Source organism: Myxocyprinus asiaticus, chromosome 36 (assembly GCF_019703515.2).
Source record: "Myxocyprinus asiaticus isolate MX2 ecotype Aquarium Trade chromosome 36, UBuf_Myxa_2, whole genome shotgun sequence".
NCBI lineage: Eukaryota > Metazoa > Chordata > Actinopteri > Cypriniformes > Catostomidae > Myxocyprinus > Myxocyprinus asiaticus.
The window spans coordinates 35,556,860-35,574,363 of record NC_059379.1 but is presented as its reverse complement, the minus strand read 5'-3'; the positions used below and the strand labels follow the sequence as shown (position 1 = coordinate 35,574,363).

The following is a 17,504-nucleotide window of genomic DNA, read 5'->3' as shown; positions in this document are numbered from 1 at the left end:
TTGTCTGTCAACCACAAAGAGCCAACACTGCTAGTGTTCGATTCACTTTGGAGAATATTTGTATTCTCTTAAATAAGTGTAAATCAAAGAAAATGATGTGTTTACTCAGGTTAGGTTGGACTGTGTGCAGATCTTTTGTCCTCACACTGTCTTTTTATACTTTATGTTTGCATGTGTTTGGTCATGACAGGTGGCGAAAGAGCAGGGTGTGGAGATCCCAGCGGATCATGACCCGATTCGTGAGCCAGGATGGTACTTGAGCCGCAAGCTGCGTCAGAGGCTGTTGGATGAACACAGCGTTCAGGGCTGGACTGTGGTGCAGTTTCTGGGAGATTCAGTCCTGATCCCCGCTGGAGCCCTGCATCAGGTCTTACAACACACCATCCACTTCAGTGATTTTTCTGATGCATATTGCGTATGATTGTGCATGTTTACATGCACGTTCTTACACTGATTATGCAGAATAAGCCGACATGTGTGTGGTCATGTAAACGCATTAAACAGTGTTCCTTTATTGCTGTAATGTCATAAACAGTGTAAGAAAAAACAATCAACACAGATAGATTTTTGCCCATTACCACGATTTTGTGTTACATTTAAACACCTTTACCGGTGTTCTTACCGGCTTATCCAATGAACGCATGTGTTGTGCGCATGCCTCTTCGTGGTTTGATGTCAAAAGCAGAGAATAACTCCATTATTTCCAATCTTTTGCATGCAGCTAAACAAATGCGAACCTCAGTCTAGCCTCACAGCCTGACTTTTGACTATTGGCATAAAATCTGGCCCACATTGCAGCTTATTCTTAGACATGAAGAGACCATCTGACGGACATGTAAAACAACCAACTGCAGTTTCCTTCCTACATGAAAAGACTCAAAGATATCTTGTTGAAGTGCTACTAAGCATCTCAGAAGTATCTTTCAAAGACTTGATGACTTTGATTAGTTTTTATCAAGACTTTGTTTCATAGTAGTCTGATGAAAGCCTGTGCCCTCTGAGTCTGACTCCCGAAAATGGTGTAGCAGCCAGCCAATCAGATTAGAGCTGATGATTGTGGCTGTTCTTACCTTTTTGTGCACAATATGCATCAGACGGTCAGTGAACCCACCCTCTGAAGCTATGTCATACTTGAAGAATTGTTCTGGGTTAAATCCAAGATAAAATTGGAGTTACAGTGAGGCACTTACAATGGAAGTACAATTGGGACCATTGCATGAATACATAGTTTTAAAAGTATAGCCACAAGACGTAAACATTATATGTGTTAAACATTATAATTAAACATAATTTTGTTGTGGCAATGCCAGTAAACCCTGTAATCCAAGTATTGGATATAACTTTACACAGAAATGGTTAATAACCGATTTTATCACACTAAAATAAAATCACACTTAGCGTTTATGTACTGGCCTACTCACTGTAAGTGCCTCACTGGAACCATTTATTCACTGGAACCAGTTATTTTTTTTTAAATGAGGCACAAGTCGAAATTATTTTCCATGGTAATCAATATTATACCACAAATGCTGTTAATTGAGCTTCACCTGGAACATTCCTTTAAATGATGGCATGGATTTGCTTAATCAAGTTGTATGTACTGTATACTTACAATAACATCAAGGTGATAAAGGGTTCTCACCATGCATATTGTAGTTGCCTTAGATATATGATGTATTATTGTTGTCATGTGACCATGTATGATGAAATGCCTCGAACAATTGCAGGCTAAATTGAATTCAGCAGACAAACACACATTGGAGTATGTACATCTTGTATGTGATTGTCACAGGCTAATGTTTGTGTCATGTGTACAGGTGCAGAACCTTCACAGCTGCGTCCAGGTGATCAATGACTTTGTCTCTCCGGAGCATGTGGTGCATTCGTTTCACTTAACCCAGGAACTGAGATCCTCCAAAGAGGAAATCAACTATGAAGATAAGCTACAGGTAGAATGAAAACACTGTTTCGTCACTCTCAATACACCCTTAATGAATAGATCACAGACCACAGAATTAAACACATGCAACGCTGCTGGATCAGAGATAGCTCTGCCTTAGAGATCTGCAACCTGACCCAGGCCCCACGGGAACCGAGATCCCGACGGGTTTGGGGCCGGATTCGGGTCAGTTTTTCAAGTAGGGGTTTGGGTTGGGTTTGTAATTAATGATAAATTAAACAGGCCTACCGAACTTGTTTCACGCACACGCTCTCACTCACAGACACGTGCGAATGGATGAGTTAGGGGTCGTTCACACCAAACGTGTTTTTGCATGCATCTGTTCTGTTTTTCCCTTGTTTTCCTATGTAAATACATGCTGGACGAATGTCTTTGACTGTTGCACCGCATTTCGCTGTTTCTTCAGCAACTTGGGCAGGATTGGCACTTTTTATACACTGTATCAAGTTAAAAAGAACTTCAAATTGTCAAAAACGCTTGTCGAGACACCTGCACTCTCTTTCATTCTTTGTGCTGCGTCTAGACTTAGTGCAGGTGTAAATACAACGATTTAACGTTCTGAACAAGTTCTGGCTGCATAGAGGGGACTGTTACATTGTTTCATAGTATTCCAGATTGTTCTGCACCAATTAAAGTTTCAGCATATAAACGGTAAGGCTATGCTTTTTTTTCCCTTCTGCTCTAGTGCACTGAGTGGCTGCCATCCCTTGTTAAAACTGTATGTTTACCATTTAAATATTATTACAAATGTTGCCTATATGCTTACATAAAATATAGCCTATTGCAACAGTACTTGATAGAAGAAATTATAAAGATAGTGAATGATTTTGGGTTCGGGCTTATAATTTGACGGTATCGTTTGGGCCGGGTAGGGTCTCGGGTACAGGTCGGGTTCGGGTTTCATTTTAAGGCCCGTGCAGACCTCCACTCTGCCTGTGTTCCAACTCTCATAAATCTGTTTCATCACCTGCATCCAGCACATCTCAAATTGTGTATTATTTAATAAAATTCAGAGGTGGAAATACATTTTTGGGATTAAATGGCTGCTTATCTTGATTTGCTAAAACTAATTTCACAGCTAATTTTATGTACACTAATTAAATAATATCCTCACGCTTTTTGCTTAATTTGGCAGAATTACAGATTGATTGGAAATGATGCCCAATAAAAATATTCTGCTCACAAGTGATATTTACCTAAAATCACTTGTCTCATATTTCATCTCAAGCATGCTCTTCTCTGACACTTTTGACAACTTGGTGAAAGAGTACACTAACCTTTGGAAAAAAACTTACCAAGGGCAAAATTTTGGTGGAAATTTGGTTGTAATTTTTGAAAATCTTATAGAAATAATTTTAACACAATAAATACTGAATGACTTATGTTTATTTCACTCTTTGTTTAGATTATCATAGATTAAATATTTAGTAATTTGTATTTTTATCATGGATTTTCATAGTTTAATATTGAAAGTCTGTGTCTTTGAACATCTGTACACAAAGGACATTTAAAAACAGGGTTCCCACATATCCTGGAAAACCTGAGATTTTGCAATGCAATTTTCCAATCATGGAAAAGTCATGGAAAATTGTAAAAAAAAAAAATATCTAAATATCCTAGAAATTAATTATTTGTCCTGGAAAATATTTAAGTATAATAAAACGGTTTGACTGTGTTGCTAACAAGGATTCTGTTACATGTACAAAAACATGGTAATGATCGGGACCGATTGGGACTCAGAATAGGAGTCAAATACACAAATTTATATAGTTTTGTCACTGCCGGCAGCGCGCATTGTGAAACATCAATGGTTAAGGCGCTTACACCCTCATGATTGATTACAGCAGCAGCCAATCATGTACTTGGCAATTGCGCTCCAACCGAGGCAGATCCCTTGATTTGTTACAGTTACGGCCTGGCTTGGCCACAGCAGTGCGTGCACAGTGAGAAGCGGCACTCGTGAAACTTCTCATTCATAAACAAACTGAATGAACATGTACCGACTGCCTGAATGAGAGGGGCATGTTGTATGTTTACTTCAGCATCGGAATGCAAGTCTACCTTGTTCATCACGGAGAGAAAAGGGCGGAAGAGCTATTAATGTGTAAAACAGGGTTCCCGCAGATCCTTAAAATGTCTTAAATTCAGTTTTCTGAAATTTAAGGTCATAAAAAGTCCTAAATATCTTAAATGATACACCAAAAGTCTTAATTATCATTTAAAGAGGTCTTAAATTTGGGAGCAGAAAGACAGGAATCGTGATATGACCTAATCTGATTATCAAACTTAAAAAGAATACGTTTAAAAATAATTAAATAAGTGCATGCGCTGCATCCCTCAAAGTGAAAACGTGAGTCTTGTATTTTCTCCAAGCACATGGGTGCTTGTGAGTGTTTCCAGCTGTTGCAGAGCAGTTCGCAATCATGAAGCCATATCGAAAATTTATAACAAGCGATCACTCATGATCAGCTGTTGATGATGATGATATAGGCTGCATCCGAAACCAGGAAAATGCTGCCTCTGGAGGCTGTATATGGAGGTAAGAAGGGATCAAGGCATGTCCAAATCCAGTGTTTGCGTCACATCCTGTCTACTGAGATACCTTCATTTGATCGATTTTTGAAGGCAGCATAGATGTATCCTTCGCTGCCAATGAAATCTCACAATCCTGTGTGCGTGGATCCATAGCGGTTGAGCTGAAGAAAAAAATGATGGCCGAAGGGGCAGATGATAGCCAATTACGTTTTTTCCAACTTTTGATTTAATTTCTAGCAAGAAATGAGTATTGTAGATATGAAATATACACTTGGTTATCGCCAAAACTCTCTTGATTTTGTTCTAGATTATTAGACCATTTTGGATCGGTTGATGCATCACCTTTAGTGGGCACCAGATGGTGTTAATCAGTTGCTGGTATCCTAGCAACGAGGTGACATTACACTGCCTCAGTAGCCTGTCCAAAACCAGTTTCTGGAGGTCCGCAGGCCAAGTGCCGTAGGTAATCACAGCAGTGCTGATTAGGGCCATATAGCATGATTACGAGTGTGATATTGCTTATATACAACAATTCAATTAACAAATACATTTTTAAAAATTTGGAAAAACTGAGTACGGTCACAAAAAACGCATTTGTGCATGGAACTACTTTCTTACGCGACGGATCTGCCATTGCTAGTTCAAACCAAATGATGTGTCCAAGCCTTCGTTATTCAAAAATGTAACTTTAGAACTAAAATCATGGCTTGGGCTGTTTCTAACAAGTTATTGGTGCGTGCGTGTGAGAGAGAGAGAGATGGAACGTGTGTGATCACCTGTTGATGATGCTGTAGTCTGTTAGTCAGCTTTCTGAAGATAATGTCATTTTGGTGAAATGCATCCTATTTTTTCAGTGGAAAAATAGCCGTACAAGCGGGATATTCGTTCCCATTTCGCGGTAACCGGTGCACAACTGGCTCATATTGCACACAAAAATGGTCTTTTGCCTCCACCTGCTGGCTAACATATGTAATGTCACAATATTAAATGTAAAGAGACAGATGGCACTTAACACATATGCACTGCTCTTACACTTTAGTTTAGAACGGCACAAACACAAGCAGACTGATACAAACAGTGAAGTGTCCGAGTGTTGATGGTGCGAGACCATCAGTACTCATGAAACGTCTCTTGTCCAATCAGATTCGAGGACCGGAACTAACTTGTGTGTGTGTGTGTAAAACATGTCTTGAGTATTTTAAACTTGCATATATCCTACCCTGTTTTACTGATGATCAATGTTAAGGCCATGTAGAATGTGTGCCTCTGCCTGTTTAAGTAAGTCTGTGATACATGATTTATATTGAGATTGTGTGGGTTTGATTTGGTATGGGGATACAGTATAAATTTTATTTGTTCAGGTCTTGGAAAAAGGTCTTAAAAAGTCTTAAATTTGATTTTAAAAACTCTGTAGCAAGCCTTTAAAAGTGACTGATATTTATACACTTTGAGGGGCTTTTCACATGACTCGCGTCAGCAACCTCCAACTTCACACCAAAGTGTTTAACACACGTTTTTGCCTCACAAATTATGTCTTTGGATAATTTTTTTATATTTATTGTAGCTTTGTGCTCTCAAAGTTATGAAGATATTAAATGTCTCATCATTTATTTTAATTAATTATTACCTTATTGTATCCGAGTATCCAGAGAGTTATTGATCTACAGTAATTACATTTACCAAAAAAAAAAAAAGAAAAAAAAACCTTAACATAAACAAGTCCACTTTTTACTTTCTGCAATCAAAGAAATTGCCATTTTTTTCTCTTCCAAATAAATGTTTTCAATGGTTATTGTGCACACCTCCTGCTTTCTTGTGTTGCAAGCTCGTAAATTCACCCCTCCATGACACATTCTGCAGCTCTTGTCTTGGAGGGCAAAGCGCCGCTTTGAGTGTTGATGCCTCGACTCAACTCATGTGAAATGTGCTTTACCATGAGGAAAGGACATTATTGAAACTCAAAATTATTGTTGTCTTTTCTGATAAAAGTCATGCTCAGCAGTTTAAATACTGTAGGAAATGTATACAGAAGATCTGCTTTGTTCTTATAATGCTTAAAGGAATATTCTGGGTGCAATACAAGTTAAGCTCAATCGAAAGCATTTTTGGCATAATATTGATTACCACAAAAATAATTTAGACTCGTCCCCCCTAAAATCTGGGTTACAATGAGGCATTTACAATGGAAGTGAACGGGGCCAATTTTTGGATGTTAAAATATTCACTTTTTCAAAAGTTTAAACACAAGACATAAAGGATATGCATAAAAACATGATTTTACTGTGATAAAATCACTTACATTTTCTGTGTAAATTTGTGGCCAATTTTACAACTTTGTTACCTTGATGATGTAATGTCAACAAACCCTAAAATGACTAAAAATGAAGATTTAAACAACTTTACAGCTCAAATAATACATGAGTTTTAACAGAAGAATTAATGTAAGTACTTTTTATAAAATTATAAGCTTCACATTTCTGTGTTTAAACCCTTCAAAAATTGGCCCCATTCACTTCCATTGTAAGTGCCTCACTGTAACCTCCATTTTTTCTTCTTTTTTTTTCTTCTTCTTTTTTTTTTAAAAAGGAGGGACAAAATTAACTTTTGTGGTAATCAGTATTATGACACAAATGCTGTCGATTGAGTTTAATTTGTATTGAACCCGGAACATTCCTTTAAACATATTCTACGGAAGTCAGTAGATTTGACATGTACATTTTAATAAAGGAGAAGATAAGGATGCTATTGATACTCATTGATATTATTAGACTATTATTATTGTCTTTTTGGATGAAAAGTCATGCTCGGCAGTTCACAAACTGAAGGAAGACTATAGATCTTCTTTGTTCTTATAATGTTTAAATACTATAAAGTCTCTTGGCAGATTTCGGTCGTGAACATCTCAAAATGATTCAGTGAATCACTCATTGCACATAAGACGCTCATTTGTCACCACCTAGTGGTATTTCCAGAAGTGGTCACTAAACTAATCAATTAATCAAACTGAACAGATTTGTGAAACAGAAGCAAGCCACACCAAAATATCCTTTTATTTTTGCAGCTAATTCTGCACAATTGTTCAGATACATTTCTTTACTTGAATCATTAATTTGAATTATTCTTAACTATTTAGCTTAAGTTGGTGCTTTTAGCTTATTCTTAAAAAAAAAATAACCCCGGAAAACACAGTGATTGTCTCAACTTTTTCGACCCTCATGAGTTTGCGTCCCTGTGAGTTGTAAACTTTAGACAATGATGACAGTCGGACTACTGATCTTTTTTTATTTATTATGAATTCACACTGGGTTGGTAGCGTGGTGATTCAGCCTTAATACTTCGGGATATGAATTCATTTTCAATAATTCAACAATCGCAGTTACTACATGTTCATGTTTGAATGTACAATTAATCAAATTAAAATTGTGATATGTCCTAGTGTGATAATTAAATTAAAAAAGTCTGTGATTTAATTAATAATAAATAAATAATCTGCAAGTGATGCACGCTTCAAAATGAATGTGTAGATCCAACCGCTCATACGCTGAAAACACCTCATCATTGTCATCTCACACACAAGAGCACGCATGATGATCGAGACAGAGAGCACTCTGAAGTGCACAGCACATGCAGACTATGTGTTTATTTATTAAATCACAGCTTTACGGGGATTAATAATCACACTGGGCCATGGAGCAAACTGCTTATCTGGTGATGAGAAACTACCGTCAAAAACACACAGAAGTTAAAATCTATTCATTCTAATCAAAATCAAACCCTGAGACATAAAAATGGCCAGAAGTTGAAGAAACACCCATTTATATAGAATTCAACTGACGTGTGGTCACAGGTTCGTGTAGACAATGGCTTAAACTATCTGTTTTATAATGGAACACAGATTTGTTAGTGCAGCAAATCAGTGGCAGGCCACAGCGAATTACTGTAATTAATCTTGAAAATAGACACCTCACAATTTGTCCACATTTAACGTTTATATTTTTCATAGTCAGTTCAGTTTGTCAGTTTCAATGTGATTTTAGTCTGTTTTTAACTGTATTCTAACAGCACGCTGTCTGTCTCTCTCAGGTGAAGAACATCTTCTACCACTGTGTGAAGGATGCTGTGGGAACTTTAAAGAGGTGCTGTGCAGAGGAGGAAGAGGAGACAAACTCATGACACACTCTCCCTCGTCAGCCCACGACCGCCCATCAACACTTTACCCCAAATATGCACACTAACGCTCACTTCATGTACCTCCAGTGCCAAGCAGAGTAGAACACCAGGAAACTGTATTTATTTGTTACTTACACCACAGCAGTATAGCAGCCCATCAGGACGACTGTGATTGACACAAACATATCTGAAGATTATCCGACAGCACCGCTGTCCCGACTAGTATTTGCTTGTCTGTTTGATTCTTTTGTTCTTTCATACTGTATAATTTCAGTGGAATATTGTATTTATTTTTAGGAATCCTGCGCTCTGTTGGAGATCAAATAAATGTAAATGTGACTTGTACAGTTTGCTAATGGATTTCTGATGCCGCTCACTACTTTGGAGACTTGGAGTTACTGTGAGAGTGATCAGCTATTTCGTGTCCTCATGCCATATCTTTTGAGAAAAATGAACTGCCAAACAATTGTAAACATTGTAAAGTTCTATTATGTAAAGAAAGACTTAAAGAATAACACACTTCAGCATTTTATTAAGAAGTATTCACTGTAAAATGCATACATTTACAAAAAAAAAAGTTGTAAGTTATTTAAGGAAATTGTCTAATTTCTTTCTCCTTTCTATGTGAAGATTTACTATGGAGAACTTTTGAAGTTCAATGAAAAAAAGGAAATCGTACTATGCTGTGTAAATATATACATATATACATTCACTGATGTATTTTTTTAAAACATGGTTTGCTTCAATTTCAAATTTTAAAGCGCAAGTGTTATATGCTTTGTACATTGAAGTTCAAAGGGGTTTTACATTTTCCATTAAAATGGATTTATCAAATAACCGCCTGCCTTTTGTCTCATTGTCAAGCTGACAGAGACATTTAGACAAATTATCAAAGTTAGTTGCAGGATGATTGGACAAACAGTGTGCTGATATTTAGGCCATGTCCACACTAACCTCTGTTTAAAAACTCAGTTCTCAGTTTCCCAATATCATTGTTTTCCAAAGTATGCGGTTATGGCGAGCATTTTGAAAAGTCTCTGTTTTGTTAGTGTGGATGAAAGGTGTAAATGAAGCTAAATTAATTTGAGAAGTTTTAGTTTTGTTAACATGACTGTTGTACAAAATCACATTAGCAAGAAAGCCTTTTTTACTGAACATTTGGTACAACAGCACTGCTAGTGTGATATTGATCCAGTAAACATTTGTCATCTGTATGCATGCATTTCACATACTACAGTTCTATCTATGCTTACATAAAATCAGTTTTCTTTAATGAATTTTTAATTCATAAATTGTTGCCTTATTTCTATATAACGAGTCTCAGTTCACGCAACTCCTACAAGTCTGTTTATGTTCAGAGCACTTATATATATATATATATATATATATATATATATATATAATCAGATTAATGTTAAAATTCAGGAGAACAGAGGACCGACATACAGGACCTGGTTGTTTCTGTCCTAGTCCAGACAGAATGAGACAGCTGTGCTGTGCATGTGTTCCCGGCAGGGGGCGTCCGAACGCAGCTAATTATCGTGGATCTGAGTAGCACAGGAGCCCTCTCTGGAGAATGGACAAATGAGTTGAATGCGCTAATTAAGTTAAAAAAAAAACGTATATATGATATTCAGGGCCAGATTAACTATATGGGTAATGGACACATGCCCAGAGGCACCACGCAACATTTTTTTATTGCCGTAGAGCCATTCACATGTGACTAGAAAAATTATATATCGTACCATTAAAATGAGGATTACGTGTATGTGTATGTGTGTATGTATATATATATATATATATATATATATATATATACACACACACACACACACACACACACACACAGTATACAGCTCTGGAGAAAATTAAGAGACCAATGCAAAATTATCAGTTTCTCTGGATGTACTATTTATATATACCTTTTGAGGTTCCTGGAGATTGCATTTTTTAAACTTTTTAAAAAGGTTCCAATTAGGACCCTCTCTTAAAGGTGCATTAAAGACCCAGCAGAGTTCCTTTTTGAACCTGTTTCTAGTCATACTGTATGGTATTATTATTATTATTATTATTATTATTATTATTATACATTTCACCATTTCATAACATAGACAACACCATGATTCTCCATTAAATGTTTATTGCATATAAAAATCTGAAGACAGGACAACACTATGAGCAAATAGACTGAAAACAAAGAAATATTCTCTAAAACAAAAATAACCACCCATCAACAATCAATTTCATTTAACATTTAAAAGAATGTAACTGAATATATATAACATTTAGAAAGCAAAATAATGCTGCTTCCTCCACATCATGTATTTACATTTTAATCACTGTGGGTGGCATTTTGGTTTCATCATCAATGGCACATCAAATACTTTTCAAAGAATAAAAGCGTTTTTCTCATCTTTGGAGCATATTCAGTGTTGAAGATGAAGTAGATTGCCATCAGGTGACATGTACCTCACAGACCTGCTCGCCTTCCATCATTATTTCCAAGACTGAATCTGCACCCAAGGGGCTTCCTTTAATATACAGTACAGGGTTGGGTATATTTGGTTCCTAAACAAGGAAGGGATAATGTTATTTTTTTATCTTTAAAAAAAAAAAAAAAAAAAACATTCTAAATTCTATTTTTTTTTTTTTTTTTTTTTTTTATATTCATTTAACCTTTCACAATGTAATACAGGTTTTGAAAAGTTAAAATTGAAAGATGGGGCATTGCCCACGGTACACAGCCTGTGAGTAAAAAGAGGGCATGTACACAGAAACCTTAAATGACCAAAAAATGGTCAGAGAGAGGGTGGAAAATGATTATGGAAAAGTAAAGGAAGAGTGTTTTTGGTGCAAGAAACCTTGACTAACATTGTAAGTGGACCTCTGAGAAAAATAAAATTATAAATATAAATTATGAACAAATTTATGTGACCCTTTTAAAGGGATAGTTCACCAAATATGAAATGTCTGTAATAATTTAGTCACCATTCTGTTGTTCCAAAAGCAGTGTCAACATTTTTCAAAATTCCTCCTCTTGTGTTCCACTAGGAAAAGAAAGTCATATAGGTTTGGAACAACATGATGGTGAGTAAATCATGACAGAAGTTTCATTTTTGGGTGAACTATCCCTTTAATCCTTCTTGTTGCTGTTACAGCTGAACCTGCACACAATCAAACAGTTCTACTGAATAACCCAGTAAACAGATGTTCAGAGGAAATCATAACATTGAGAAGAAGCTGAAAAAGGAATATTATAGATTTAAATGTTTAATGAATGAACTGACCCAACTACACTTACCTCATTGATGACATAAAGGGATCTTGGACTCTCCTTGAATAGAAGTGGAAGCAACAAGGCAGCAGCAGCCATTGAGAGACCTTTAATATAAAATTGTGAAATTGCACATTAATTGTCATTCTTAGTCTTACATTCCATGCAAACCAGGGATTTATTACCTTTGTGTGCCAAATCAATGTGGGTTTGTTTCACTTCATCCAATTCGGTATGTCCACTCCAAACTGTGGCACTCATTAATCACTTTCTGTGCCACCAGGTCCAAATTTTTCAGGATGTTTCTATCAATGTTTGTGTCAAGTATGCTTTGGACCTCAAATGCAATCTATTGGAATCCAATACAACAATATTAACTGATACAATATTTCAGCAAATGTTCTTTGCTTTTTAATTTGGAACAATATTCTACTCAACTGAGGGGACTTTAAGGGCTGGATATCGTGATAATATTTCCTTTGTAGAGTGATGTTTTATGAAGTCTGTCCTCTCATTCCTTGTCCATGCCATGCGGTCCTCTAAAAGTTTGATATTTGGTGTTCTTTTCAAGCATTCTGTTTTCATTTTCTCCAAGTGGACCCCAATGCTGTAATCATCTGCATGACTTAGTCTACCCACAAAAACACATATGCATTTATTAACAGTATACCCTACTGCTATTCTTGAATCCTGAAGATGATTCTAGAGTAAGTGTGACACTTACCTCTACAGACCTAGGCCTCATCCTATACGTGTCTTGGTTTCCCTCAGTCTTAAAAAATAAAAACATAACACACTCACAGCATATTAATGCTGTAAGTGTCCATTAAGGTGTCACTTCGTGTGGCATGCTTACGTCTGCATTGGTTGTCTGTTGGACCCTTGATGAAATCACTTGGTTCCTTACTTTTCCGAAACTGCTATGAACTTCCTTTACCTCATCAACATCAACCAAGGGTGATCTTTCTTTTTTGAATTTGTTCTTAATCATTTCATGCCATGACTCCTTGGTTATATATATTGGACTTATTGTATTAAAATTACCATGTATATGTGCACAACTGATCAAACAGTGCTTGAATTATTTTTGATCTCCATTTGCTCCGTCCCGTCGAAGAAACAAAATCTCCACTCTCCTCATCAAGTCTTTTCTGAATTGACATAGGAAAGTTTGGTAACTGATAATTTGCTGGCCACCCTGTTCGAGCGTGTTGAGATTGACCCAACTGGAAAACCAAATGAAGTCCTATAGAAAAAGAATAAAAGGAAGTCTATGTTTGTATGTTACAGAGTGGTGTATGTTTGCATGGTACGAACACCAAACCAGTTCAATGATTTTTTAGTTATTGTAAAATTTTGCATAGATAGTAATAGACTTACTCATGACTGGTGTGTGTGGTCTTAGTAGGCATCTCAGTCTTCAGGTTTTTCTGTAATCTTATGAATTTAACTTGATCCTTCATTTTAGGGAATATTTTAGCTATCATAGTTTCAGTTAGGTTGATTAATGTCTCCCCATCCATTTCATTCTCTAAAACAACAGTTTAATAGGGAGTAAAAGATGATCATTTTCACCAAATTGCATTCAGAATTGTATATTACAGCATATACACATATACTAATGTTTATTGATGCAGTGTCGCAAGGGGATCAAAACATTTCCTTCTAGGTCTTTATAAGAGTCCAGTCCATGGTACACTAACTCTTCCCCTACTTCAAGGGCACACCAAGATGTTTCGGTTACTTTGTATGCATGGAGATGGCTGTCAAATTTGAAGTATTTTTCCAAACATGTACCACAAACCAATATATCCATATATTGCCTTGATCTTGAGGAATTTTGGAATCTCTTCAGTGTGTACAGTGTCAATCACTTTGCATTCGCCAGTTTTATAAGTTGTATTATTAACTGTGATGGAATTTGTTTTTTTGTAGGACTTCATTAGACAGAGGTTTGCCAACCTTTGATTCCAATGTAGCCAAAACTAAAGAGGGCAGGGTGTCTGATGGGACTTCAGATGATTCTGAGGCATGGCACACTTCATATCCAATGCTTTTCTTCTCAGCTTGCTCCCAACACTGTCTCAGCTGATGCCTTCTAGCAAGTGTTTTGGTGATGTTCTTGAAGTTGCAAACAACAGTGGACACGTTCTTGAAATACTGGTGCTTGAATTTACCATTAGGTAAATGAACTAATGGACCGTATTTCAGCATAAGTGAAGGGTAGTGCACAAAAAAATGCATTTTCGGAATAACACCATCAGGAAAGATTTTATGAAATGTTGATAAATCTCTGACATTTTCTCCTCCAGATGGGTATCCATGATCACATCTACCACTTCTCGCAGTAAAATGTAGCAGTTCCAATGGACATAAGACCCAACCATCAGTGGTAGCAGTGGAAACAGTGTCCAGGTTTCTGACACTTTACCAGAGAGATGTGTTCACAGCATTCTCTCAGTCAGGATTTGTGGCTTAGATGTTTTATCATTTACAGAAAATGAAACATTTTCAATTTCAAAATTAAGTTGAGCTAGGGTGAAGTGTTTATCCTGGATAAGCTGATAAAGAGTCCACCTCAGAACATTAGGGATGACTCTCTGCAAAATATCATGCATCACATCAGGTGGAAACAAGTGAGTTATCAATGAAGGAGCATAGTTAAGAGATGAGAAACAGCACTCTCTCAGCACACCCTTCACAAACAAAGACTGTGCTTTAGGTTTTGCAGTAAATCTTCTGTTGTAAACTCTCTGCAGTTGGTAATGTCCACCAAGTCAGTGGTAGGAAACTCCTCTTCAAAATCATCAATATGTTCCTCTGAGTTATTAACCCACATAACAGTTCCTTTACAGGGAAAAAAAAAAAAAAAATACATTTATATATTTTTTATAATAACTTATTCACAGTTCTACAGCGAAAATAGGCTACATCACTTTTGTGATTCATATCTTAAGAGTCACATAATTACCAGGGCTTTAGTCTTATTTTTTTTTCTTGGACTTAAAATAGGTAACCCACGCCTTAACGTTAATGTTACCTTATGTTCATGTTATTTTCATAACTTTTCAAAAAGGTAGTAATTTCATTAGGTCTTACCTCAGATATTCACGCAGTTCCTATATATATATATATATATATATATATATATATATATATATATATATACAGGTGCATCTCAATAAATTAGAATGTCGTGGAAAAGTTCATTTATTTCAGTAATTCAACTCAAATTGTGAAACTCGTGTATTAAATAAATTCAATGCACACAGACTGAAGTAGTTTAAGTCTTTGGTTCTTTTAATTGTGATGATTTTGGCTCACATTTAACAAAAACCCACCAATTCACTATCTCAAAAAATTAGAATATTTTGACATGCCAATCAGCTAATCAACTCAAAACACCTGCAAAGTTTTCCTGAGCCTTCAAAATGGTCTCTCAGTTTGGTTCACTATCTACACAATCATGGGGAAGACTGCTGATCTGACAGTTGTCCAGAAGACAATCATTGACACCCTTCACAAGGAGGGTAAGCTACAAACATTCATTGCCAAAGAAGCTAGCTGTTCACAGAGTGCTGTATCCAAGCATGTTAACAGAAAGTTGAGTGGAAGGAAAAAGTGTGGAAGAAAAAGATGCACAACCAACCGAGAACCGCAGCCTTATGAGGATTGTCAAGCAAAATCGATTCAAGAATTTGGTGAACTTCACAAGGAATGGACTGAGGCTGGGGTCAAGGCATCAAGAGCCACCACACACAGATGTGTCAAGGAATTTGGCTACAGTTGTCGTATTCCTCTTGTTAAGCCACTCCTGAACCACAGACAACGTCAGAGGCGTCTTACCTGGGCTAAGGAGAAGAAGAACTGGACTGTTGCCCAGTGGTCCAAAGTCCTCTTTTCAGATGAGAGCAAGTTTTGTATTTCATTTGGAAACCAAGGTCCTAGAGTCTGGAGGAAGGGTGGAGAAGCTCATAGCCCAAGTTGCTTGAAGTCCAGTGTTAAGTTTCCACAGTCTGTGATGATTTGGGGTGCAATGTCATCTGCTGGTGTTGGTCCATTGTGTTTTTTGAAAACCAAAGTCACTGCACCCGTTTACCAAAAATTTTTGGAGCACTTCATGCTTCCTTCTGCTGACCAGCTTTTTAAAGATGCTGATTTCATTTTCCAGCAGGATTTGGCACCTGCCCACACTGCCAAAAGCATCAAAAGTTGGTTAAATGACCATGGTGTTGGTGTGCTTGACTGGCCAGCAAACTCACCAGACCTGAACCCCATAGAGAATCTATGGGGTATTGTCAAGAGGAAAATGAGAAACAAGAGACCAAAAAATGCAGATGAGCTGAAGGCCACTGTCAAAGAAACCTGGGCTTCCATACCACCTCAGCAGTGCCACAAACTGATCACCTCCATGCCACGCCGAATTGAGGCAGTAATTAAAGCAAAAGGAGCCCCTACCAAGTACTGAGTACATATACAGTAAATGAACATACTTTCCAGAAGGCCAACAATTCACTAAAAATGTTTTTTTTTTATTGGTCTTATGATGTATTCTAATTTTTTGAGATAGTGAATTGGTGGGTTTTTGTTAAATGTGAGCCAAAATCATCACAATTAAAAGAACCAAAGACTTAAACTACTTCAGTCTGTGTGCACTGAATTTATTTAATACACGAGTTTCACAATTTGAGTTGAATTACTGAAATAAATGAACTTTTCCAGGACATTCTAATTTATTGAGATGCACCTGTATATGCCTACACACACGAAAGTGGACCAAGTGAAAAAGGACCCAGTTCTCTTTGCATTCACACTGTCTGAGCTTGTAAGTGGGTTCAGATCTCTTTTTGATCCACTTTACCAATTATGGGGTTCTCAGTCCTTTTTGCATTCACACTCTGTGTAATTTTGGGACCGAGCCCACTTTAAAAAATATAGTATTTCTTATAATTAACAATGGCTACAATGGAGTACAAATGGCTCTACATATGAACTTATAAGATAATATAAACATGCATAATACTCTCAAAATGAATAAGCAGCATAAGAACAGGTGTCTATGTTCAATAAAACATCTTTTATTGATCTTTGGCATCAATATTATGCAATTCTGTGTTATCACGTATTGTTTATACATTAAAAGAGAAAAGTAATGCATTAGAACTGAATGAACTGTATTTTTATATTTAAAACAATACTGGATTTTAAGGCAAAAATCAACATTAAATCATGGTAGATTAGTCTTATTAATGACAAACAATAAGATGAATCACAATTAATGTTTAATCTACTGCCAGCCTCGGGTTACTTCCATTCATAGAAAACAATTTCTTAACTTTCATGCGGCTTTTTAAGACCTCTGGTTAAACCCTTGAATCTTAATTTGCACAGAACACTAAAAGACATTTGAGTTCGTTTTGTGAGCAGTTTCCAAAAGTTTAATATACTTCTCATGCTGTCATCTCCATAGAAACAAAGCAAGCGGCTCGTCGCGTCCCTCCCGTGCTCGAATTGTTATTTCCTGCATACGGGAACCTGTCAGGGCCAAACATGTTTGGCGTTACG

General features: G+C 36.6%; 1 protein-coding gene and 1 long non-coding RNA gene across 5 annotated transcripts in view; one reads left to right on the top strand and one right to left on the bottom strand.

Moving 5' to 3' along the window:
- jmjd1cb (jumonji domain containing 1Cb) overlaps positions 1-9,502 on the top strand; it is a 238,342-nt gene extending 228,840 nt beyond the window's left edge. For all 4 annotated transcript variants that reach the window (XM_051673704.1, XM_051673703.1, XM_051673702.1 and 1 more), the window contains 3 exons: positions 191-367; positions 1,818-1,949; positions 8,579-9,502. In XM_051673704.1, the coding sequence (XP_051529664.1) occupies positions 191-367; positions 1,818-1,949; positions 8,579-8,668 (399 nt within the window). In that variant the 3' untranslated portion in view covers positions 8,669-9,502. The remainder of the gene's footprint in view (positions 1-190; positions 368-1,817; positions 1,950-8,578) is intronic.
- Positions 9,503-11,015: 1,513 nt separating this feature from the next.
- LOC127426771 (uncharacterized) lies at positions 11,016-14,483 on the bottom strand. Its single transcript, XR_007894861.1, has 5 exons — positions 13,320-14,483; positions 12,664-13,185; positions 12,125-12,570; positions 11,967-12,046; positions 11,016-11,233 (listed from the first exon to the last, which is right to left on the bottom strand). It is a non-coding gene; the product is annotated as an uncharacterized LOC127426771 (long non-coding RNA).
- Between the last annotated feature and the right edge of the window lie 3,021 nt (positions 14,484-17,504).